Genomic DNA, 25,244 nt, shown 5'->3' with positions numbered 1-25,244 from the left:
TGGTATTTACATCACAGGCAGTTCACGCCTTGGCCTAAAGTCGTTCTCTGACTTCGTGCACTGGGCCCCTCGGCGCCACATCCTTTGTAAACCCCCGCTCCACACGACAGGCTGACGAGCAATCACTATGGCGAAAGGAAGAGAAAATCCCTTTCATTATGTATGAATTATGAAGGTACGATAGCTACCACTAAAATAATACCTGCAGAGGGGACTGGGGCCGCAGAAACGAGAGGAACTGCGCTTCTGTCAGAGCGACAATGAAAACGTGACGAGCCGGACGAATGCCGGGATTGTGGGTGGATTTCAATATCCTACTGCATTATGGCTTTTCCACATCACATCCCCCGGGAACCCTTCAGCACGCCACGGCTACTTGGGAATGAGACAGACTTAGGTGCAGCCAGTACCATCGTACGACGGATAGCCTCTCATCGAAATGCTGGGGAAGCTCCGTCGGACAAGAAACCGGTGAGGATGGCGAGGGCCCCGGTTTTCTCGAACCGGCTGACACCCAGAACCATGACTTCATAATCTCAATGGTTTGCGATAGAATCATAATGATATTTACACGGTTAAACACACTCGGAAACGCAGCTAACCTGAGGATGTGAATGGTGTGCGGTTGCCCACGCGCGAGGAATTGGTCGGTGTCGCCGGCGCACCGTGTCGGAGAGGCAGTGTCATTATCAGCTTTTTACTAATACCTGTGAGGTGTGGTAGCAACCAAGTGAGGAATCGGCAGATCCGCCTTTCAAGATCCTGGGGTGGCACAGAAAGCCGCCGCATACACGGCAAACATGGATGCAGATGAAATCCTTGTGAGGCCGGCCGGTGCCGGTCGGGCGCGGCCGCAGAGGCGATACGCTAGCAGGGGCTCCAGAACAAGTTCGCATTTCCCATTACCAACGTAATCTCGCATAACACAGTTTGCCGCAGAATCAACGGAAAGCCCGGAAGGGAAAGCTTGACGAAGTGGCGTGTGGCTTCAGCCGCTCGTTAGCTGATGTTGCAGGTTATCCGGGGAAAACCCGCGGGAAAACTCACAAAACCCATTAAGCTGTACAGGCAGTTACAGATACGATTGCGCATGTATCTCCTAGAAATATGCTTTCTGTTGACACGTTGTGCGGCCTGCCTACTGCAGCTGGTAGACACCTAACCTGCCTTGCCCCGTTAGACTAATGCCAAGCGGCTCGGCAGTGTTTTCTGTCTAACATGGGAAGGGTGAAACCGGTTGAGGTTAGGGAGAGCGGTTTTGGACACATTGCACCGGTAGTGTCTTCCAATGGTAACCAGAGAACATGAGCCGACAGTGCAACCCCGACAAGCGCCCTCTCTTTTGTTGGCACTTTTGAATAAGGCTGAATGAAAGGTTATCAGCAGAGTTTATGCTGACAAACGTTGACACGTTCGCTACTTTCTCCACTGCGGAAGGGGGCAAACGACCGGTGTTGTGGAGCTGTTCGTTGCTGTTTCACTGCGTTTCTCTGTGACGATCAGGAGGCCGAGGAGTCGATCCGCTGGCCGCCTTCCTTGGCGATTCCCAGTGGAGTTTCATCGGTGCAACGGGCTCCAACGGAAGAAAAAGGCACGGTAGGGAGAGAGCGAGGACGATATAATATCAAGTCGCGGAACAGACGTGCCTAGAAGGTTGACCAGTGTCGCGGGTCTCCCGCGTTAACTGAGGCGTGTGGAAGTATCCGGCACGGCTACTCTTGCGATCCTCAGCTCTAATGTAAAGGCTGCTGACGTTCGGTGACTGGAAACCCTCGGCTGTTAGCAGAGCTGGCTTCGGGTAAACAAGCGCGTATTCAGGATCAGAACCAGAAGTGCCCAACCTCTAATATATATTCCCCCACCAGTGCTGGGCGAATATAGGGCCATGCAAGATGTGTTCTCTTATCGGAGGTCTCGTGCGCCTGTTCGATATTAGGGTTGCTATTGAAATTCCTTTTCAGAGACGGCGAAAGGCCGGCGACGACATTTGGTCAACCCGGGTAGGAGACGCGGTGGGGCGGACGACGGTAATGCCAATGGCAGAGCTACGTCGCGGAAGTCCTTCTCGTATCCGATGACCGTTCGTCCGGAGGCAGGAAATCCGACGCTTCGCAGGCCTCACGATGGTTTTAGGCTCTGCTAACTGGTGCGCGTTGCACGAAGGATGAGTTGTCAATCCGTTCATCTGTAGCTGCTGCCAGAGGGGGACGGGTGTGGTCGTATGGCTTCTCGGCCGGAGAATCGCCCTCTGCGGCGCCTGTAAGATTGGCTCGCTGAAGTGTCCGCCGCTTTATATCTGTGAGCATGCTGGACGCTCGGTATTCAACCAACTCGCGAAGGGGCTAGAGTCCCTCGAAAAGCTGTGACAGCCACATTGTTCTGCCAAGATGACTCGCTTTCGATTCCTGAGGTGTCTGCGCGATTTGTGTCCCAGGCACCCAAGCAGACTAGGTTAAGCGTCTTATCTGCCAATCCGAAACATCCACCCCGACATCGACGAGCTGCATTCCCAGCTAACGACTCACAGAAATCCACAGTGTGATGTGGTTGCATAGTTTCCGGAAAAACCTCAGAGACTGGTCCTGCTGTGAAGCGTCCAGGGTCTCGTTGCAGTCATCGAATCGATGTCGGCTGATTTCTTGGAGAGCTGCAAGGCCGCCCTGCTGCTCATCAGCAGCACGTCCCCGGGTGTACGAGAAGAGTTAGGTAGGGGAATAGTGGGGCACCGCAGCCGCCTCTGTAGTTCAGGGGAGGGAGCTAACTCTTTCGCTAAAGCCTATCCCGCCAAGTTTTGGTGCTGAGGGCGTGAAGCGATGGCACTGTGCGAGCCTGAGGCGGGTCGTTGAAGCCGGCGCAACAAGTCGCCTTTGGACGGGCACAGGACCCACAATCAAATCACCTGTTCCTGCAACCGCAGGGCGCGACCATACGCTTGTTGTCGGGAAACTAGCAGCCGTTCTGTGACAGAGAGGGGGCATCCTTTCGCGAACCGTTACTGTGGTAAGCATGCGTAACTCCAGCTTTTCTTTCTCTCCGTGCCGCAACACTGCCGCCCGCAGGATACCAGCTCATGGCCCTTTCGTTCCATGGGTGAAAAGAAATGAGATACAGAAAATGAACGCCAAAGTCATACACTTCCCTCTCGGCAGGACTGCATTGTGAAGGGATGAGGCATAAGAAGGATACGCACATATCGGATGGGCGTCTGTTCACCGGCTAACATGTCCCCCAAGCACCTCTTTCTTTTTTTCGGCACCGTCAAAACGATCGCGTTTCACATTGCTGTAATGAGGCAAAAGGCTTCCATTCGTGGAGGTGGCGTGCCAAGTCAACAGCTTATTCCAGGTCCACGGGGACAGGTTATTTCAGAGCGGGCACCGTCGCTTGTGAAGCGTTGTTAGGCGGCATGATTAGTAAAGGGTGAGCGTGGCTTTCCAGAGTGGCCTTAGCTTTACCCCCGCCGCTGGGCGTCACCAGCTTGACGCGGTGGCCGCGGTTGCACAGTGCGGGGTCTCTAAAATGTCCTGGCGCAAGAGCCACGACCATTTGAGAGCTGGTGTCGGCTGGTCCCGGGAAGGCCCATCATGTCGCGACTGCCTAGGGCAGCAGGCGTCCATTGTACATATCGTTGCACGGGTCAGCGGCGCCTGAGCAGGGCTCTGCGGCAGTGGGGCGTGCTCGATTCAATTTCGTCGTCAAACCGTTCACCCAACCGACGCAGCAGACCCTGTCATGAACGGAAAGTCCCCCGGCACCCATGCTGTCCGATAGAGCTGTTCGAGCTCTCTGACTTGTTCATCGCATATTGATGGAATATCCGTTTGTTCGCTTGCGGACTTGGATCGGGTGCAAGCACTGCGCACGAAAGCAAGATCTTTTCCCTGGGCGCCGCCGGTACAGGAAGTACCACATAGTCCTGAAGCGCCATGATGCAGCCAATCGTGCGTGGCTTGTTGTACTGTCTCTAGGTACCCCAGATCCGCTGTAGGTCAATATTCTGTCTGTCTCCCGGAGGGCGAGGGGCGGCTATTCGGTCCGGCCGCCGACTTTACCCTGCGGCGCGCTGGCGATGCCGCACACCTCTGGAACCCAATGACAGGAGGTTTTTCAGCGGACTCGGCTGATGACAAAGGCGACAATTTTGTCCGATAACTCGCCAAGATGCCAGCCGCGCGTCAGCGGTGTCAGGCCGCGTTCTGACCACACTACTGGCGAGGTTCCGACAGACACGTTTCCATGCGCCGGCGCCCCCGTCTAAAGTACCGCCATAGCACGCCAGATCGGCGCCATCATAGAATTCCAATAACGCAGCACCGGCACTCCTGCTCGACACTATACAAGGGAGGTGGCTTGCCGCTGCAACGCGTGTGGGTGGAGGTATGAGTAAGGCTGCCATGACATCGAAGATTGCTGTACTCCATCTTGTCATGGGCAGCACACTTCTTCGCCAGCCAATTCGCATGCCGACGCAACAGCCTCCAAAACCCCGATTCAGGCGGAAGTACTCGTGAGACCATTCTTGGATCCTTTTGCAGGTGCCTCTAAGATCGCCAAGCCTTTCGCGCTGTCGTTCCCAGCTGCGTTGACGCGGGATCTTGGTCACTTGGTCCTTTCGCTGAGAAAAAGAAGCCGGGCCTGCCAAAACTGACCACGAAAGCTGATGGCTTGCGTTTCCGGTGTCGACAGGACAAGAACTATCTACGTCCGAATGTTCCAAAGGGACACTCAATGGCGTCCACTGGTTGTGACCCAATGTGGCGCGGGGTTGGAGCTGAGAGGCATTATGCTAATGCGTGGACGCGCACTGTGGTGATCACCGAGCCGCTTCTAAAATTCTGGCCGCCTACCACACCTTTCATTTTTCCCATATAACGTAGCGGCCTCTTCATTACGCACCCTGACGGACGTTATCGCGATGTCACGTGAATCATACCCGCGAGAAAGGGCAAGCTCAGTTTTCTGAGTGCGTGATATTCCGGTGAGAAAACAGTGCTTACTAGGAAGCCCAGCACGGCATCGTGGCGCTCATCGTCAACAAAGTCACAGACGCAAGAACGGAAAACTCATTAGAGTTGCGTACGTCGGTCAAGCATTTCCCGGAGACGGTAATTGCGCCACCTGCTTCGAGTTGCGCCGCCACGTTCGCTGGCGGCCTGCTGGTCTTCAGGAGGCGCTGTTTTCTGATATGCCAGGTGACGGGCTGAAATTATCCGTCTTCCCAACAGCAAGGCCTACGTTCGCTGTTTGAGCGCGGGACACCAATTGGGTGTGATTTGTAACAACCTCACTTCCGGCGGCCGAACGCATACAAGGTACTGCATCACCGACTGGCAATTCCTGGAAACGACGGGACCCACATCGCGTGGTGGGTCGGCTTGGTATATTCGTCTTCACGTGCTGCTCGTCTCGGAGTTCAGCGGCGCTGTCCCACGCTCCTCCAGGATGTTTCTCGGACTGAGCTCAGTCGCCTCGTGCTTCTGAAGCTCAACCCCTGATCTATAGCGTAACACTTTTGCGGCTAGTCAGCCATCATATCCGAGCGGGACGTCAAACGAGGATGGGAACGGGCTGACACAAGCTGTGCAAGTATACATGGTGGCGGTACGAGCTTTTTCAGCTCCTCTCCTGCATGGGGTTCGTCGCTGGACCCGTTTGCCTCCCCGCAAGACGAAAGCGTGGTTCTCTAGGTGAGTTCATCGAGGTGCTCCCCCCCTGGAAACAGCGTGGATCTCATGTTGCCGCATGCGATGTCGTCATCAGGCGGCCTCGGCTCTTCTTTGCTCAAGCCTCTCGCCGATAGTGCAGCCGGCGAGTTACTTCTCACCTTCGTGGCTGCGATGTACGTGAGCGAGAGAGATGCTGCCTAACGCTACAGGTATTGGCCGCCAGCAGCTAATATGCGTGGAACCATGAGATGGGAGAGCAAGCGTAGGGGTTGCATCCTGCGAGTGATACATTTCATATCTCTTTTCTCGCTTGCCCAATACTCGCCCGTTTCTGAGTTGCACGGACTGGTAGTCTTGCTTATTGATGGTTAGTCGGCGATCCCTTTAAGGAGGGGCATCAATCGCTAATATAACTGGGCTTCTTGTTCACTACATCGTCAGCCGCGCAGTCATATCACATGGCAAAAGGCCCGTTTACGTATAAAGTAGAGCTCGCAGAGTATCCCTGCTCTTATTGCAGGACTCTCGCAATTAGTGATTTGTGATCTGGAGGTAGCGCTAAGCGGTTTTGTCAGTGACAAGACAACCCTGTTACTAATCTCGCTTTTTCCTAATACTCGCGCCGACGCTAGTGGTGTTCCAGGATCGCTTGATGCTCGGTACGCCAATGTAAATATATTGTATTCTCGGTTTCAAAGACCTGAGGACAACGCGTACGCTCGACTTATCGTAAGCAGGCATGGGGTTATAAGCGAGGCAGAATGGGAACCCGCGTTCACTGGACCTGCTTAGGATCTCCGCGTGTAGTTAGTCGATGTTAATGCGCCGAGGAATGAGCTAAGGCTGTTCGTGGTTATTTTCTTTCCGTGCAGCATCGTCATACGCAGCTCTAGAGAAAGGCAGCAACAAAGCGTACACAGCAGAGGTCTCTCACAAAGACACTAGAAGAGAGATTTAACTTTTGGTTGAACATGCCAATAAGTGGGAGGCGACCAATGTCAGACAAAACCTCGTCGAATTTCTAGACTGCAGTGTCAGGGGAACGTTGACGACCGCACAACAGAAGCAGCTAGAGGGGCTGACTGCGGGACAAGCAGAAGCGCAGGACGGAGAAATTTGACAGAAACCGGAAAAGTGAGGGTACAAGAAGCGAAGAATGGAACAACGGGAAAGCAGGAGAAGTGAATCAAGCCAAAGACAGCTCTGTAAGACGGCGGACGCCGGTAGACGGAGAAGTGAAAGCAATCGATTTAAAACTGATAAACAACAGACATAAATGGGGCATAGGAGGTGGACATTACTGTTGGGGCACCAATGAAGAACGATCGGAGTGCGAAAGTCACAAACGAAGGAAAAAAGAAACAGGCGAGGATCACCCAACGTAAGCCAGGTGCCACTACGCAGGTATGCTATGACAGGATCAAATGGTATCGAGAGAGCCGGCTTCCGGGCGAATCTGTTGGAAAACGATAAAAGGTGGGAAACTTGACACAAAAGCAAGGCCGTGACAAAAAAAGCCGCATGACAAAGCAGGATGAACGTTAAGGAAGCGGAAAGGATGATGACAAAGTGAGGGGGAACACGGGACTCGGCAAGGGGCCGGACATCTATGTTTTTCTGGGGATTTCGATGGTCCTCTAGTACGTCAATCGCCGCTGCGAGCTTGGGTGAGCCATATGTCTTTGCCTTGGAGACTCTACATACTTAGAATATATGTGAAGCATGTGGGGGACTGCTTTTGTCTTCGCCAGCACCATGCTAGCCCAGTCGTTTTCTCGCGCTGGTCTCTCTCGAGTTTTGTCACTGTCCCCTTACATGGTTGCCGGTCCCAACCGTGGACTGTGTTGCTGGATAAAAGACATCTCCATTTGAGATGATTTGTTACAAACTATCAAACCTAACACTAATTATCTGAGTTAAATAATGCAGCGTTGATCTTCCCTCTACCGTCACCCCTGTTTAGGCGCGTTCTACAGTTCTGTTGTGTGAACAGTACGTCATCGACTTTTCTCACGAGTAGATCTTCGTCGTCATTCTCGTCTTTCGCATAACACCACCAAAATGGCCTAACAGTCACGAACGCGGGTCAGAATTCCAGCAAAAGTAGCCGGCATCTCGTGTTACCTTGAGGAACGCAAAGCTAGTAGAAAGGAAACAAAGGACATACGGAGAAGGCGTCTCCAATATGAACGGGCAAGACCAGGACGATGGCGACAGGGTGGGGTTAGCCAGCGAGGCAAGCTTGTTAGAGACCCTCACGGAATTGCAGACTAAATTACTACCAGGGCAATTCTACACCTGCTTTTCATATGCGTCTGTACGACAACTACCTTCGCCGGCTCCTCATTGCTGGCACTGCTACAGCAAGCGAAACTGTCACAGATGGCGCGAATGCTTAGTCGATACTGAAACCTCTCAGGGCATGACAAGTCCCCTGCTTCCTCACATTTACGTGGTCGCCCTTTCATACGGTAAGAGAATAAGGTATCCTAATGAAGCGGTGGCGGATTTAAGAAATTGCAAGTTTTTCGATGAACCAAAACATTGTGAGTCTTAACATGTCCGCTGGGAGCTCCTTTTCAAGAAAGGCAGACACCGGCGTCAGATTACGGGAGTGCTTTCTGGGACATAGCACCTGAGAGAGGCCTGCATCTTGGATGCAAGCCACTTCCGCTACTCATACAGTTCCATGGTATATTACCTAGTGGGCCATTACTGCCCTTCTTGCTGGATAGGACAAGAGCGCATTTACGGCTTAGGCTACTTTCTACGAGTCCGGGTTCGGCAATTGAAGCATGCAGGCAGACGGCCTGCGGCGCTTGTCCCACACATTGCTGTACAATTCGCTTACTAAACATACTCTCAGCCGCAAGTCAGCTGGCGTGGATCGCCTGTCAAAATGTTTTTATTGTTTACTGAACGTTGTCACTCATGTCGGACCCAGCGGAATACGTATTGTGCTGCAACCATACGCGGTATTGCGCGTGTCTCCATGGCTAAGACAGGAGTGGTGCATGGTACTGAACACCACGATCACGATAGAATATGTACCGACTCCACTAGACCGTGACCCATGGACATAAGAGAGCTGACCAGTAAAACTGGATTTACAGTCAATTCAAACGAACAGCTCTCTGTTTGTTTTTTGTATTTCATACTACCTTGGCCGTCCTCACGTTCTTGGTTTTCGTCATCGGAACTCGCTGTGTTTGTCTCGGCTTGTAGGGCCGTCCCAGCGTCAAGGTCAGGGACAGTCTGAATGCCGCAAAAAGGCAACAGAACCGCAGGATCGGCCCGACGCATGGCCAGAGCGCCAGGCCGGACTTTGACTGCGATAAAGGCAGGCATACCACCTGCCGTTAAAGACGCCGCCATAGGATTATACGCGAGAATGAGAGCGTCGGAGTACGCTTCCCGAAGCTGGCCGAGGAATCGGAGAAAAAGATACCGCCGTTTGCTTGCAGCCATCTGGAGGCCGCAGAGCGACATTGCGTTGTCCGTTGAGTGAAAAGACTCCACATTTGCATACCGCTTGTGAGCTGCCGTTTTGCTCGCCGCACCCGGGCGAGCCCTCAGCGGGTCAACGAGGGACAGAACAATGTCGAAGGAACGCAGGTCTGGTGTGAAGACCTCTCTCCATACAGCTGAGGTCGCGGACGGCCGACTGAGTGTTCCACTGAGTTTCAAGAGCGCCGATCTGACCATCGCAAACAAAGTCAATTCGTAATGCAACCCCGAATTATTCGACACAGGGCTCGCACGGTCATGAAACGATCGCGCATCGAGGTGTCCCCCTGATGCCCATCTGCCAGTAAAATACCTCCAGTACCGGCCACAGAGAATATCAAAATGTGTAAGCCGTTATCTGCCTATTGATGAATCCGTGAGTATTTGTACATCAATCTACGTATGCATGCGAATGTACGTATGCACAGAAATATGAGGGAAAGAGAAGAACACAGACTCGTGCATCAAGTGGAGGACCCAGCGTTAGAGAATCCCATTTACTGCGTCGGTGCAACGGAGATACATGCGTCTGCTCAACAGATGTACACTGGGCACTAGTTGTTCATTACGCTCGAATCTAGATGTCAACCAGGAAGCCGCGGTAAAAACTCACCTCGCATTTTGAACAAAACGGTCAAATGTGGCAGCCTCTGGAGAGGGTATGAGGAACCCATGAGGGTCGAACACGGTGTGGATTGTCGGGTACAGACGGAAACTGCAGCGGATACATTCTCACGGAGGACATCACTGGCAGTTTGATCACATTGCTTTCGCGCTGTAGTCATACAGTCATGTACATTTACTCCAGGAATCGCGATACCTGTGGCATGCCAGCTTACGCAGGGAAATATCGTGGTACTCCAGCGGAGGGTGACACTAGGCTAAAAGCGAAACACCTTTAAAAACCTCAGCGGCTTTGGTGAGGAATACCCAATGAGGGCGATTTCGGGATGATTAGTTCAAATCCTCCGTTACGTTGATGACACGCGGCGGCGTTGGGAATCCGATCGAGCAAGAAACACTCGCAAAGCTGTCGTGACTCGCCGCGTCTTCCCCGATCTTTCCCCGCTGCGGTATGCCCCCGGAGGTGTCCACCCCTCACGCTGCAGTGCGATGGAGATAGCTGATGTAAACAAGAAGGACGTACCGATCATACGACGCATCAGAGAGCCTTTCTTGCTCCGCGTTTAACGGCGTGTCGACGTCAAAGCATACACGAAGCGGTCGAGAGCGCCACTCAAAATTTGCAACAAGATGCAGGAACCTAACACGTAGAGTCACAAAAACAAGGGTGCAACACGTGGTCCGACTCTGGAAATTCTCTCGTCGCTCCACTATCCCCATGACCCCCCTGTAGCGACACTGAGTTCTGCTGTCATATCCAGCGGATTCTTTCCGATCCCGGCCACAGCACGCACCTCAAAAAAGCGACTTGGGGAGACTGGGGGGGTGCGGCGAAGCCCTGGCGCTGGTGGTCGACAAACAGCGTCACAGCAAGGTGCTCTACAACCCGGAAGAGCCCCGGGAGCTGCATTTCTCCGAGCCACCGCCAGATCAGCCAAACAGAGCCTGAATAGATCAGACAATAACACGGCACAGAACATAGAAGAAGCAGCTTTTTTTGGCAGCACGTTCAGGACCTGTGAGGTATCCGCTACGCAATCACCCGCATCGAATTGGTGGGTTAAACAGGACTGCGAAACTGAGGAGCCCCTACCTCGATGGGACGGCCACGCTGGAACACCCGCAGAGGAGTCCATACAGTCATCCCCCAGTCATGCGCGGACTGCCGCCTAATCCAGTAGGCGACGAGTTGGCTGCAGCCACCACTCCTTTGTTGACAGATGCAGACGGCTATTGGTGAGTCACGCCGGTTTCCTACGTCTAGGAAGTGAATGCCATTACACGAATAACGGTCTTTCTGGAAGACTCGCCGTACCTCCAAAGGCAGGGAAGCGCATCGCACACGCCTGCAGGACACCAGCGATCTGCGGTTCCCACCAGAGATGACGAAGATGTTGAAGTCTCTGCATTTCCTGCTTCATCAGTCTCTTTGAGTCGCTTTCTTTTCCTGAAAGGAGCGCCAGACCTATGCAGTCGAGGCCACTTTTCCTTGCGGTGGCTCCGTCTTCATCATCTGCTGCGAGGAAAGAAAGAATATCGGTGATTTTCTCCTTATCCCCAGCTTTCTCCCCAGAGGGAGAATCTGGGCTTACAGACAAAGTCCCGACCGAACTGTCCTCGTCTCTCAAAGAAGACGCTGAATGCGACGCGAGGGCCACCAGGCGCTCAGGCAGCCCCTTCAGGTGCCTAGCGAGTGGCTCACTCGTCGGCTCCGCATACACCGCACCCGCTGCGATTACTTCAGCTGGATGGAAAATTGTGATCCGGAAGAGAAACGACGTCATTTCCACGTCCAAGAAATCCTCGGTGACCGTGCCGTTAATTCCATAGTCGGCCAGAAGTTCCGACCTGAAAAGGGTAATGAAAACCAATGACGGAGGCCAGATGCAAAGGAAATGCAAATAACACATGCAAGCCACAACAGCATCCACAACATGAGTGCGCGAAACGAGCACGCCTCCATATGCGCAGACACGTCTACCTGGAAAGACATGCATATTCCCACACTATCCGCGCATCTGTACTCCTTAATACAGTCAACAGATACAGCGTTCGCAGTGTATCACAACCCCGAGCTGATTCATCTTGCGCGTGCAGGCGCCTGTATACGCACATGCATCTAATACATTTATATAACCTGAAATACGCACACACATACCTACAGAAAACCAGAAACATACATACCATGAACTGTTGTAGACTAAGTTGCAGTCAAAAGAGTCATTCGACAGTCCAAAGCGTGTGCAGTTCGTTTCAGATTCGCATTCCTGTGTTGCCTGCCGATGCTTTGATGGACCGCTAGGCCGCGCATAGCCTCGTGCGAAACCATCAGCCCCGCTCTCAAGGAAAAGGCCATCTAGAAGGACGCCTTACTGCATGGCAAGAAGAAATGCCGTTTTGATTTTCCGGATGGCGACGGGGTCTTCCGGCCAGCCTGAAGAGCTCTCGAACTCGAGCACCACTGGATGCAAAGTGCGCATGTCTGAGAAACCGGAAGAGAGACGTGATGTCGAGAACAGCGATGAAGAAGTCTAGGAGCCCCGGGGCGTGGCCGAAGCAGAGTTGGGCAAGCTGACACATTCGATATTTTACCTTTGCGTCTCTGGAATACCACCCACGGGTCGCTTCTTGAAACACGGGAAACCAGCGAGAAGGCCTTTGCGGCTCTTACCGTGCTCTTCGTCTGCTTCACGCGAGGCAAAAACAGGCGAGAAGGTCACAGGCAGGTCGAAATAACGGAGGGCAGGGCTCGTGGATCTTGCTTGTTTGACTGTCAGCGGCACGGCGCTGAGGGAACAGATTGTATTTTTCAGCTCGGAGAATGCCTGAGCGACCAAATCCCACACATCGCCCGTAGGAAATGCAGATAATGATACTCCCACATGTTTCCTCTTCCTCCGCTGGTCGCGGTCGCTTTCGCTTCCCTTCTGCTCTTTTCTTTGTTCAGCATGCTGCCTTTTCTCAGCTTCCTGTTGCATGCGTGATCTAACTCGGGGACGGCGTGCACAGAGGAGAAAGCTAGGAGATGCGGGGCTTCCTCCCGATGCCTTGATCGCGGTTTGTCTCCCTTCCTGATCCTCTCTGTATCGGCCCTTTCTTTTCTGTCTCGGCCGCTCCATTTTCTTCTCCGAGTCATTGTCCCCGTTCTTTTCTGTTGACACTAGTCCCTTTCCATATCTTCTTCCTTCGGATTTATTCCCCCTCTCCTGTTCCCCGCGTGCTTCCTTTTCCGGCTCTCTGCCCTTTGCTTCGGCTCTTTGAAAGTCTTCACTGCTGCTCTCCTCCATCCAGTTTCACCTGCAGAAGTGCTTTGTGCATTTCACGGTCCTTCGCTCGCGCGCCTCCTGCCATGTCGAGTGGGGAGCTCTGTAGCCAGCACGAGACAAGCGACCGAGCGGTGTCCCCTGAGCGCCTCTGCTCGTCATTCGCGGTGGGTTCCTGGGGAGTTTTCCTGTCAGCAGGCTCTGCGCCCTCGGCCTGGAGAAGAAGCAAGCTCGGGAAATGCCGACGGAGAGCGTAGTTAATGATTTCCACATGCGGCGGTGCGTGTCCAGCGCCTTCCGCCGCAATGCATCCGCTTCGCGAGAAAAACGGACTCGCCGACGCGTCGTTCGGATTCAAGAGAGCCGCGCCAGCGCTGCACTTGACGCTGTCGCCTCGCCACAAGACTGTGTTCAAAATCTGCGCATCTTGAAACCGACGGAGCTCGACTTTGGCTGGCCCCCAAAACGCCCTAGAAGCAGAACACACAGAGACGCCAAACCCCCGAAATTCATCTTCTAACCGGCTCCTTGGCCAACAGTCGTCCACCCATGAAACAGCACGGGTATCGACATCTCAGTTTGCCTATCTCCCTATCTACTGGTAGGCGGAAACGGAATGTCTCTCTATAGTTCATGCCATGGCAAGTGCCGTTGCAGCGTCTCCTGCCGTGTACAATGTGTTAATACATCCGTTGCATGCGTAGTGGCGCCGTCTCCGTCTGCGGGCACGTATGCTGGTCCGCAGGGGACCTACGACAGGATTAGAGAGCGAGGCCGTTCAAGACCATCCTCATTCTCATCGTTCCCATCTGTCCATATCACGCGCACTGGTCATGCCTTGACGCAGAACTCCGTTATCGCAGCATCAGACAGCTGCCTCTACGCGAGGGTAGGAGTCAGGCCAAGAGAGAGGAAAGCCGAGCAGTGAAGGGGAACCTCTCTCCTTGCGAAGTTTAATGACTCACTTAAAACTCTCAACGGCTTCGTCCACGCCTCCGCCAACTGCAGCCGGCGGGCCTCGGTCCAAAGTCCTCGTCGCGGAGGCGCCATTCAGCCTCAGGGAAAGGAGCAGCCCAGGCGTCACTTTATTCTCCAGCATTGCATCTGACCGCAGGAATGGATAAGACAGACACTAAATATATATCTATATATATATATATATATATATGACATGAACGATTGAATATTGCTCTCCAAGACAAACACCTACACGTAAGACGTGGCTTTGACAACGTGCGCATTTATATGCATATATACTTGCCTGGAGCGTTTTGTGCGAGAAGACGGCTGCACACTTGACAGAAGCATATGAATACATAGACTCCGTGAGACACCGATACCACCGACCCCCAACCGTACTTATGTTGCGCCATATCCCCGACGAAAGAAGAACAGGTACACACATGCAGATGTGTGTAAATAAAGGCGTACACAGAACTTGAACGAGAACTCCGTGACGACCGGGGCACCAGCGAGAAGGGCTAGCAAGGTTCGCACGGATCGGGTAAAAAGGCCTGCGTCGTGTTTGCGTGTACCTTGGAAGCCGTCTTGCCACGTGAAGGGCATATTGCCGAACACGGCTTTTTCATGAGCGTCTGCGTCGACGGCGCTGTGGGCCGTGCCTTCTTTGCGCGTGGCGGCAGTCCGCAGTGCATTGAAGGTTGGATAGGTAAACCGAATTTGGATGCTCTGAACTCTGTCGCCTAGAGCTCGCAACAACACGCGAAGCAAGGACGCAGCTAGCAGCCTGAGAGACGGCGTTTCCCACTTGGGTCCCTCGTCGAGAGACCGTAGAAAGTCGCGCTCAGAAACGGCGGTTTTCGATTTTTCGGCAGAGGCTTGGGTGGCGGCGCCTGCATGCGTCTCCTCCGCACTCTTGTCCGGTCGTTCTCGGTACGAGAAATAGTCATGGAGAGGCACGGACGCCTCTGGCCGGAGGGCGGCGCGAATCTGCGAAGGGGACGGGATGTGCGGGATGTTCACTTGCAGGTCGTTTTCCAGAAGCAGCCCCACCTGCAGCGCGTCTGCGTCGCGTCGAGCATGCGACCCCTTTGCTGTCTCCGCGTCGTCGCCCTGCGGGCCCTCCTCAGTCGTCCACTCTCTCTGGGCCAGTCCCGCGATGCCCACGGCGCCAAAGAGCGCATCAAACGGATCCTTCAGCGCTTCCATGGCCCGCAAACTGCTGCGGGCGAGCTGCTGCAGCTCTGCCACATGCAGTTGCATCCTCCAAAGCAAGTTGTGGACGCAGTCTTCTCCGTCGAACAGCAGAGCCTCGGCGACGACGCCGGGACAGAGAGTGAGACGCCCACAGAGGGCTTCGTCCTTCGTGGTGGAGGAGGCAGAGGAGGAAGAAACTCGGGACAGACCTCCCATGACGTCTGGCGTGCTCGGCTGCTGGAGGCATTCTCGCGGATAAGCCTGCGAACTTCCAAAGACGTAGTAGTACCCCAGGAAATCCGCCTTTGCGAGGAAGGACAGGGTCAACACAAAAATGTCGTGGGCAGTCGCTGAGAGCGCCACGTCGCGGCTGCTGGTACACACGTGCCCGCAAAGCATCGCCAGCGTCGAGCCGTCCAAGCCTGGCAATCACAGAGAGGCGAGCAGCACCGAGAAGAAGGAGACGTGCAGAAAAGGCAAACGAGGGAACCAAGGGCGGGGAACAGCGAAGCAATCGCGTTTTGGCCTCGGAACGGTAGAACCAGTCAGCCCGATCGGAAATTTATAGACAGACAGAAGCTGCGACGAGAGCACGTTTTTTTACAGGCGACAGGGAAAACCGTGATAACTTGACAGGGACGTAATCAAAATGGCATCTATCAAACACGACGGAAAGAGAGGTCGTCGAAGACGATTCAGGAAGTTTCTTCGAGCGCGCGTTCTATGCCTAAAACCACTGTCGAGTATTCCCAGGGGTCCGGCACCGCATGAGGCATTCGGGTGTTGCGCATCTCCGCTGTTCGCAGGGACACTCTTGCAGCCATTCGTCGTGTAGGGCTTGTTGCGCCTCCCCGTCTGCATTGTCGCGAGCTCGACACACGCGCCACGGCTTCTCGGACCCTCCTTTTCTGTCCCGCTCTCTCTGCGCCGCCCCGACTGCCTCACCTGTTGCGGGGACGGCCGTCTGGCTGGTCGCGAGAGCGTCTCTTTCGCCTCGTTTGTCCGCGTTTGCTTTGAGCGAGGACGAGATAACAAACAAGTTCCGTCCTCGTCGATGCGCCCAGACTTTGAGGAGCTGCACCGCGTCGCGGAAGGCCTCGCCAAACGCTTGGCAGCACTGGTGAAGGCGTTTTTGCCGCGCATGCATCCGCAGGTCCTCCAGCACCAGGCCGTTGTAGTACGGAGTCGGCGGCAGCAACCCGTCGGTCTCAGCCGCGGGCGAAGAAGACGGCCCTTCGTCGGCAAGACACCACGTCGGCGAACGCACGCAGTTTCGGGCGGGGGCCAGCAGGTGTTCTTTGAAGAGCGGCGACGCGGACGGAGGCGTGAACAAGAGACGCACCGTCCAGGCACTCAGGTCCGTCCGACTGCACGACTGCAGACGTTGTGTCTGGGCTGCGTTCTTGTCACGAGAAGCGAGGCTACTGGTAGGCGCGAAGGCGATGATGAGAATCGGCTTCGCAGAGTCCCCCTGCCAAAGTTGAACTGCGACCCGGGGCAAACAGAACGGAGCGAGTTGACGGAAACGGCGAGCTGCCTCAGGGCACGCGTCCGACTTGTGCGAAGAACACGGAGAAGGGAAATGCGCAGCGAGAGAAGCGCGGAGATGAACATACAGCTGCTCCAAGTAGGCACTCCGTTTGGCGAGGTACCTGGGGAAAAGTCAGAGAGACAGACCGACAGAGTCGGGCGAGGGTTCAGGGCGTGTTCAGGAAGGCAACCAATCGGAAGGACAAAGGGAAGCACACGCAGCATCGAGGGAGCACACTGGAGCGTCTCCCGGCGCACGCCGGAAAACGAGACAGGTCCAGACTCACAGAGGGGGGGACACAGGAGAGACAGGAAACACACAGGGGAGAGGCCAGAGACACCGAAACAGGCACTCCAGGCGCTGAAGGGATGCAGCGCAACAGGGCGCAAGGGAAAAAACAGGCCATCGGACCGGAACGGCGGACGAGCGGCGCGACGGGACACCGAAGAGGCTTTTTATCCTGCAAATTTCCGCTCTCCTGGAGGGTACTGACGATTCGAAATCGGGGACCGAACCGCCCCAAGACGCAACACAGGCAGGCTCGTAGAGAACACGACATGGATCCCACGGTGAGCTGCGAACGCCATGCCCTATAGGACTTGTGTCGCGCGCGCCTCTCGCTGAACTCACCTGTAGTTCAGGTAGTCTTTAGTCTGAAACATGTGCGCCGGCATTTCGACGGCAACATCCACATTCTTGTCGAAGCTGCTCATGAGTCCGAGGGGGAAACTTCCGACGACCTTCACGGCTACTGGGGGTTCGAAACGGAATCCCACGATTTCCCCTGAAACAGGTGAGAACGCAGAAGGCGACGAGGAAGAGACCGGGACGAGCAGAGGCGTGAGGGGGCGGCTGCCGTTTCGTCCCTTTTTGTTTTCGAAGCTTACTTCATTCGTTGGCGCTTCGCTGAGCATGTGTCTGAGATAGACGAGGAAAGCTGCCACGGCCTGCGTTTCCTCAGATTCATCTTCTCTGCGTCTCCGCGCTTCCACGGACTTCTGACTTTGTTTCTTCCGCTGCTTCTCTCCTTTTGGCTCTGTCGGGTCCGCGTCACTCCCCTCGTCGTTTCCCTCTGCCTTTCCTTCGGCGCTTGTGAGGCGTGGCGCACCATGTCCTGCGGCGGCCGCGAGACGCGCAGGCATGCTCCCGCGAGCAGCCTTTGCAAGTTTGTCGAGTTGCATACGAAACAGAGAGGACCGGAAAAACCGCGCCTTCTGCAGAAACAGGGAAGGGTGCTGGGTGGCGTCTTGCCGCGAAGCGGCAGCTGAACCGAGAAATTGTTCCGCCTCTCGCTCCTCAATGAGATGTTTGCGTTTCTTCTCTACGTGTCGCGCCGCTTGAAGCGTCCTCCCTGGAAGAGCGGCATGGACGGAAGGCCCCGACAGAGCACCCGAGGCATTGAGATCGAGAGAATCGAGAGACACAGCCGAAGCCGCACGGGGACGCGACGGGCGAGCGCCGTCGTCGGCCCCTCGACCGTCTTCACGTCCCCGTCCTCCCATTGTGAAAAAAAGTGGTCGGAGGAAAAGAGAGTGGAGAGGACGCCGGTGCGGGAGAAAAGCCCACGTAAGTTGGTTCTTCACAATGTATGCCTAGGCACACATGAGCATCCAAACATTTCCTGGGCAGACCTGAGGTGTATGTACACCTCCAAAACTGGGGTTCTGGCCGGCGACTAGCGCGCGCCAGTCCGTCTTCCAACGAACAGCACGGCAGGATGTGGATCTTGGAGAAGGCGGGGGAAGTCAAGCGATCAACTCTTCGGCCTCAACTCCACTGGCGGAAAATGGATCCAAGGCTAAACTAAGAGGAATTTGACAACTGAATAGAGAAAGAAGGAACGGGGCATGCAGCGACTGTACAGTTGTTCTGTTTACCGCAGCAGTGGGGCCGACGGGGCTGCGGCGCGGTCTTCCCGTCCGCAGAATAGGGGAAACGGACGCTTCTGTTGGCAAGGAAAAAATCGGATTGAACGAGTAGAAGAGATCCTTTTCCTTAGAGGAACAGGCACAGAGCAGGACTGAGGGAAACAGTTGAGATTGGAGTCGATGTGTCGAGCACGAAAATGAGGAAGTGGCGCGCATGCGTCTTACGCTTGTTTGTCCCGTCCGCAAAAAGCCATCCTTTTCACTTGCCGCTTTGCGACTTTCCCAGTCTCGACGTGCACACACTCAAATCTTTGAATTCAGTGGAAGCTGTTGAATGCAGAAGAACGCAGGAAATGAGAGATCCTGTGTTAGAGCGGTCGGCTCGGATCTCCAGGATCAAAACCAGACCTCGAGAGACACCTGCGAAAAACTTGACTCCCTGTCTCGTCCCACACGTGCTCTTCGCTGTCAAGGCGAGAAGCCCAAGGCTCGTGATGCAAGCGCTTTTCATCCTTGCGACAAAAAGACTTGCATTCCGAGCGCGAGACTCAGTTTCCCATTCGTTTTTTCCGTTTCGGGACCAGTGAGCTTGCTGCCATTTTGTAGCGAGGCGGCTTCTCCGCTAAAATACTAATCCTGGTCTTCAGGTGTACCTGCCGACCATCCCCTGGCGTCGGCGAGAAACAGCGGCATCATGCAACGGACGAAATCATCGTCAAGAACAAGGCACCACATATCCATAAGGATTGGAATAACCCCGACATCATGGGGCGCTATGGAATCACCAACACCTGCAGTTGTCTTGAGTAGTCAAGTGATGTGACTATGCGCGGGAATTTCATGGAAAAGTTGAGTGTTCGTGCGGCGCCACGACCGCGAACCACCTGGCCGTGAATATCCGGCTACGTCTACCTCCTTTTTCTCGCCCGGTCTCGCGATCTTGCCATTTTCCCGTCTTTTCAGACATGGATACAGACACTTCCACGGGTTGACCGGGAGAAGTTCCAAGAGAGTCTACGCGCCCTAGAAAGGAAGTCCGCACTGTACCCGCTCGCTCGTGGAAGAAGGGTCTTCAGTTGAGGGTAGGGAGGGTTAAAACGAACAAATAGAGGCGAAGACTGAACCGAAGGTAAAATTGCGTCTGCCTTTTCCTGTCGGAAAACAAAAAGAGAGCCTTCCTCTACAGCTGCGAAAGAAGGTAAAGATGGCTTGGTGGCTACGAAGAAATCAAACGGCTAGGTTCGAAATCAACCCAAACCTATATTTACATATATGTATATATAAAATACCAGCTCAATACATATATATAAGTATATATATGAAGGTTCTCTGCATGAACGTACACCTCGGGTCAAAGGGTATCACAGAGGCAGCTGGGTTCTACTGAGCCACGTGATTTGCCAGCAGACACTCGGTTTAGCCGGGAAGGCCGCGTCTAAAAAAGGTAACCGAGTATCAACTTATATGCACAGGTGGACTGTACTTTGTCTCCACGCACTGCGCTACGCAACCATCAGAGACAAGTCGGTTCCGTTTTTGACCAAGAGAGGCTGTGCTCATTGCTACCTATGGAGCTTTTCTGCTGCCGATCGCTCTTGTCTTTTCTACCGTTCTCACTGACAAGCAAGACTTCATCCGGTGACCGCGTAAGTTCTTGTGACAACGATTCCCGCACGCCCCTTTGCCGCCGCTTGGCCGCAGTGTCGGCCTTACGGTTAGTAGCCGGGCCCTAACCCTACTTGTACGTAGAGATATACGCACGAGCATGAGCACATACAGAAGTTATCGTGGATTTTATACGACGGGCATCAAGGCCCCAGATTGTAAAGTAGTTGTTCATGCATGTACCAAAGTCGTTGTCGCTTTACTCACCGCTACGTAGAGACGGTGTTTATGCACATGAAAAGGAAAGACACATGCACGTATGCAGAGACGTGTCTGTCGATCGCGTCCGAGCGCGCTCAACAGTCAACTCTCTGCAGTCGAAGGTGGCGCCAGGTGAGTGCCAAGCAGCATTCCTGCGTCCCCGCCACCTCTTGCGCATGCATGCGCTACACGCAGAGGGACATGTGTCTCTCTAACTCTGGCAGCCCGTTCAAAGGAAATCCGGGAAATCTGACGTCACGACCACCACAGTGGCATACTTCAGCACCGAGTCATAGCAGTGCAGACTGCTGTAAAATTTTGAAAAGCCCACAGCCTTTGCCACTCAAACACACACCCTGACTGTTTCCGCGATCTTCATCGCTTCGGCACATCAGGGTTCCAACACAAGCAGCCATTTTGGGAGGAGGTCATTCCGCATATTTAGACACCCGTCTTCTGCCTTGCTCTTTCTTTAGCGAAACGAGGACACCGACCCGTGGCATTAGAGCGTATGCCCTGTGCAAGCTGGCGGATGCAGTTTTACGCTGCCACACACGCCGAGGCAAAAGCGGTGACGCAGAGAAGAGATACGGATGAAGCGCCGAACTCGAGGCTGCGCTTCCTCTTGGTGTATCTTTGCTAAGAGACCGATCATAGGCACTCTTGCCTAGCCGCGAAGGTTCCTGCTTTTTCTCTTAGGATGTAAAGAGACGCTAGGACGACGAGGCCGCAGCAAAAATGTCGCACGCAACCAACCGTCTCGCCCCGTACAGTCCCTGAAGGAGATTTGTCAGCTGTTGTGGTCAAAAGGGAAACCAAAGAGCAGAGAGATAAAGGCGAGAAAAGCGGTGGAAGGAAAGGGGAGCGATACAGACGAGGCGAGCGTCAGAGACAAAAGCCTCAGGAAAGAGACAGGGACATGCGGAGGGACAGAAAGAGGAAACAAACAGACGCGCCAACCTTTTCCTAGACGAGGCGACTTGCTACTGTCTTCCCCATTCCAGCTTGTATTTCCTGCTTGCTTGAGGCATAAAAGACGTGAAAGCGATCGCGACGAAGACACTGCTTGCACCATGTGGCTAATCCGCATATTCGTTCCCCCAATCCGTACTGGAGCTCTGTAGCCTGCGCACGTCCCACTTCCGCTGTTTACTGGTGAATCTGCGCGTGGACACTCTCTAGCACCTTTATGTGTTTTACGCGCATCGAAACGCATAGGCCGTCACTCTCTGCTGCGTGCAGCCGTTGCGTCTCTCTCCTCTGCCTGTGATTTGCTTTCAAATTCCCAAGAAACCGCCGACTCTTAATCTCTTCTTTCGTCTGCCCTCGTAGGTCCACTCCGCTGCTTGTGTTCGTCAGCCGCATGCGCGACTGGCTGTTCCCGCCAAAATCCCGGCTTACCGTCTTGAAGAGCATCAGGGGTGACGTCGCGTAGACGATAACAAGAACTGAAAACACGGGCAAGACACAGGGGAAAACAACGGCGAGGGCTGACGAAAGAAAATTGAGACATCTGTCCCTCGTTTCCTGAATTCACACCTCCAACGAAAACGGCAGTCGATCAACCTGTCTTCCGAACGGATTTCCACCGCCACACGCGGGTCCGAATGCTTTCACGCTCAACGTCGCTACAGTGGGTTTTCCTCCCCAAAAGAAGGCAACTGGGGAAGGAAGGAGAACCCGTTGACAGACAGGTACGCGTCGACCGAGCCTACGTCGTCTGCACTGACTCCTCAGAACACTGCACACGACCGATACACGACACGGACACCTAAACAGGAGTACATACGACTTTGGGGAGGTATATATATATATGTTTACGTGTATGCACAGGTGCACGTATGAATGCACATGTACAGCACAGTTCCCTGTGTCGCCTGTGTCCCCGAGCTCGGTCTGGAGATACCTTGAAAACGACGTGCACAGATCCGTACAAGTACATTGCGCCACGAGAGGCTGCCTGCATGCACGTTTCTACTCTAAAGGACGTATACGAGCACATTCAGCACGCGGGCAACGTCTTGAACAAGAGAGAGACACAGGTTCGCGTCGACCTGGCTGAGCGACTACAAGGGGAAACATTGAAGGGAAACGCGCAGAGATCGGAGAGAAGATAAGCAAAACCGAAGGTTCTCCGCTACTCAGTGTGAGCAGCTGCCGTTCCGCTCACGTATCCAATGTAGCGAGGAAAAGGAGGACTGGACAAGCGGCGCAGAGAGAAGGAGGAGACACATGAAGAACCCCTCAAAGCCGAGGATGGCCGAAAACATGACCGCTGCGGAAACACACACAATCACGAAAATGTCTGTATTGAAAACACTTGGCGGAAAAGAAAGCTCCAGCGGACAGCAGCGAGGCCCGGTATCCACATCTGCATGCCTACGCGTACGTTTGCGCTTCGAGCTCTCAACATGCAGAGAGAGAGAGTAAATGGAAGGAGAATGCGAGCAGCAGAAATGGAAACGCGAGGGCTAGAAAGGAGCAGGGGGAGGGAAGAGACGTTCACAACGGCCTATCGGACTTTGGGAGAGGCAAAATCCGAGACGGCAGTTTCGTACCAAGCCTCTGCCATCTGCACCATCATCGACACCTTGGGTACGTGCGCGTCCACAGATGCTCGAAGACGCACAGGCATGAAAAACTCCAGAAGACTGCGCATGAGAGCGGACAGGCAGATGGGAAGTCCCCCTCTTGTCGCCAAGTGGACCGTTTCTGCGGTTCTGCAGCAGAACGTTGAACGCTCGATCGGCTACGTGCGAGGCCAGGAGGCTTCACACTGGGAGGCAACGCAATAGCAGAGACGTCCCATTCGCGAGACCGGCAGAAGAAGAAAGGCCTACGACGAGAGCGGTAGTAGACGGCGAGAACTGGATTCACTTCGGGGTCCATGGTTTTGTGGGACTTGGCGCCCACGACGGCCGAGGCGAAGAAGTGGACCCAGTGGCCTCCCACGTCTAGAAACAGTGCGAGGAAGAAAGCTGCACAGCGTAAAGGAGGAGACCGAGAGACGAAAGGCCACTGGACAGACACGTGCCACGGAGAGTTGAGCGGGTCGATCGTGCACCACCGGAAAACAACCCAGACGGCACAGGGATCAGGGCCAGCAACCTGTGAGAGATTAACTACGGGTTTTTGGGACTTCTCAGGTTTTTGTGGAAAGCGTCTCGAGGCACATAATAGGCAGAGCCGGCGTAAATACACCATACCGGGAGAGTACGGCACCGCGTGGAACAGCACAAATCCCCATTTCACAGGAGGATCTAAAAGCAATGGACTGCCCACAGAGGCAGGCACACGCGTGCAGGGTGAAGGTAGACGTGGGGAGAAGGGAAAGATTCATATTTAAAAATTATTTACAGTTAAATATTGTAATAAACTATTTTGAAATAAGAATTCTCCAAATAAGGTGTCGGAGACATCGTGTCTTCGCTGGCGGCTAAACACTGCTCGTCTGTGCTGCTCACCTGAGGCGAAGTCAGGGTAGACAGAGGCGTTGAGGATGTACAATAGACACGTCGAAAGGCGATCGACGACTTGATCTAGGCACGCTCCGACAACGGAAACTGCAGAACACCGCAGAAAGCAAGTGCGTAAAAAACCCCACTTTCACTCCTCCGTTTCGGGTGTACCGGCACTTGTGCCGCCAGCTGGCCCAGACTCGCCCGGGAGCTTGCCGGCTCCGTCACTCAGCGGGATGACGCAACGGTGAAAGTGAGTCAAGCGAAAAGGTGCTTTCTGGAGCTATGGACTCGCCCTACAAACTTGCGTCTACTGATGTCGACAGGACACGCAGAAAACTAACACCGCCGAGAGGCTGGCCGTCCCCGGTTGCGGGCTACCGTCTTTCTCGTTCTGCAAGAGTTACCGCAATTCCCGCGTATGCGACTCTGGTAGGAGCTGCAGGCGCAGTTCACTTGTCTCTGCGTGGAGAGGACTGACCCCCCCCCCGTAGACTGCAATCCCACACTGCCTGGAGAGAAGACTCTCGAGACACACTCACCCTGCCCGAGACGACGCGCAGCCTCCCCGTCGACGGCGTCAAGGCACTGCGACGTGAGGTAACAGAAGAAGAAGAGACAGGTGGACGCTTTCTGCCACGCGATTGCAGCCGCGAACAACAGCGCGATGCGCACGTATCCTGAGAGGAAATACAAAAACCGCAAGAGCTCTCACAGCAGGAATCGAGCCTTGGCGCGCCTTTCGCTTTTCCGATGTATGTTCCACGGGGGATGCACCGCGGGAAATGAAAGAACACGGCGAGGGAAATTCCTGTGCGTGTATGTCTCTGTGCTAGTCTTAACGTCTTGAGGAGGACAAAACCAGAGAGGGTTTCAGCTGCCACGTCTGGGAGCAGAGCCGAGTCCCCGCTTCACTTTGGGGGCCCTCAGGCATCTCCCAGTCGAGCACAACCCACCGTACCAATTATGTTCGGAACGAAAAGGAAAACCTGCAACTCCCGAGCGCGTCTTTGCTCAGCAGAAAAGCGCGAGCGAGAATCCTCTTCATAGAAACTTGTGTTCTCGCCAGAAGCGCCGTCGATTCTCTGTCGAGCAGCGGAGGACCGGCCTTCACCGCGGCCTACAGCTGGAGTCGCCGCCATGGTTCGCTTTTCCACGTGGCGCTTGCCGGGTTCCGAGTCCTTCAGATGAGCTAACAATGTGTGCGCGGCTCCTCTGTTTCTTTGTCCTGTATGCTGCGCTCAGTGCCGCTTTTCCTACACCGTCTGTCCTTGCGCAGTTTCTGCCTCCGCACACACGTCGCC

At 54.3% G+C, this 25,244-nt stretch overlaps 2 protein-coding genes across 2 annotated transcripts; both read right to left on the bottom strand.

Annotated features, from left to right (window-relative positions):
- Positions 1-8,699: 8,699 nt before the first annotated feature.
- NCLIV_002670 (hypothetical protein) lies at positions 8,700-18,250 on the bottom strand (the record flags this gene model as incomplete). The annotated part of the gene is made up of 11 exons (XM_003879765.1): positions 8,700-9,363; positions 9,787-9,888; positions 10,592-10,742; positions 11,113-11,645; positions 12,171-12,279; positions 12,469-12,622; positions 13,095-13,530; positions 14,026-14,164; positions 14,596-15,639; positions 16,163-16,869; positions 17,379-18,250. The coding sequence occupies 11 exons, from the start codon at positions 18,248-18,250 to the stop codon at positions 8,700-8,702; spliced, it is 4,911 nt and encodes a 1,636-aa protein (XP_003879814.1).
- Positions 18,251-21,195: 2,945 nt separating this feature from the next.
- Positions 21,196-25,082, bottom strand: NCLIV_002660 (hypothetical protein; the record flags this gene model as incomplete). Its single annotated transcript, XM_003879764.1, has 7 exons — positions 21,196-21,276; positions 21,884-21,930; positions 22,653-22,757; positions 23,323-23,460; positions 23,947-24,045; positions 24,483-24,620; positions 24,902-25,082. 7 exons carry the CDS (start codon positions 25,080-25,082, stop codon positions 21,196-21,198), a joined length of 789 nt encoding a protein of 262 aa, XP_003879813.1.
- Positions 25,083-25,244: the final 162 nt, after the last annotated feature.

This window comes from Neospora caninum, chromosome Ib, assembly GCF_000208865.1.
Source record: "Neospora caninum Liverpool complete genome, chromosome Ib".
NCBI classification, from domain to species: Eukaryota; Apicomplexa; class Conoidasida; order Eucoccidiorida; family Sarcocystidae; genus Neospora; species Neospora caninum.
This window is presented reverse-complemented; position numbering and strand designations above follow the sequence as displayed.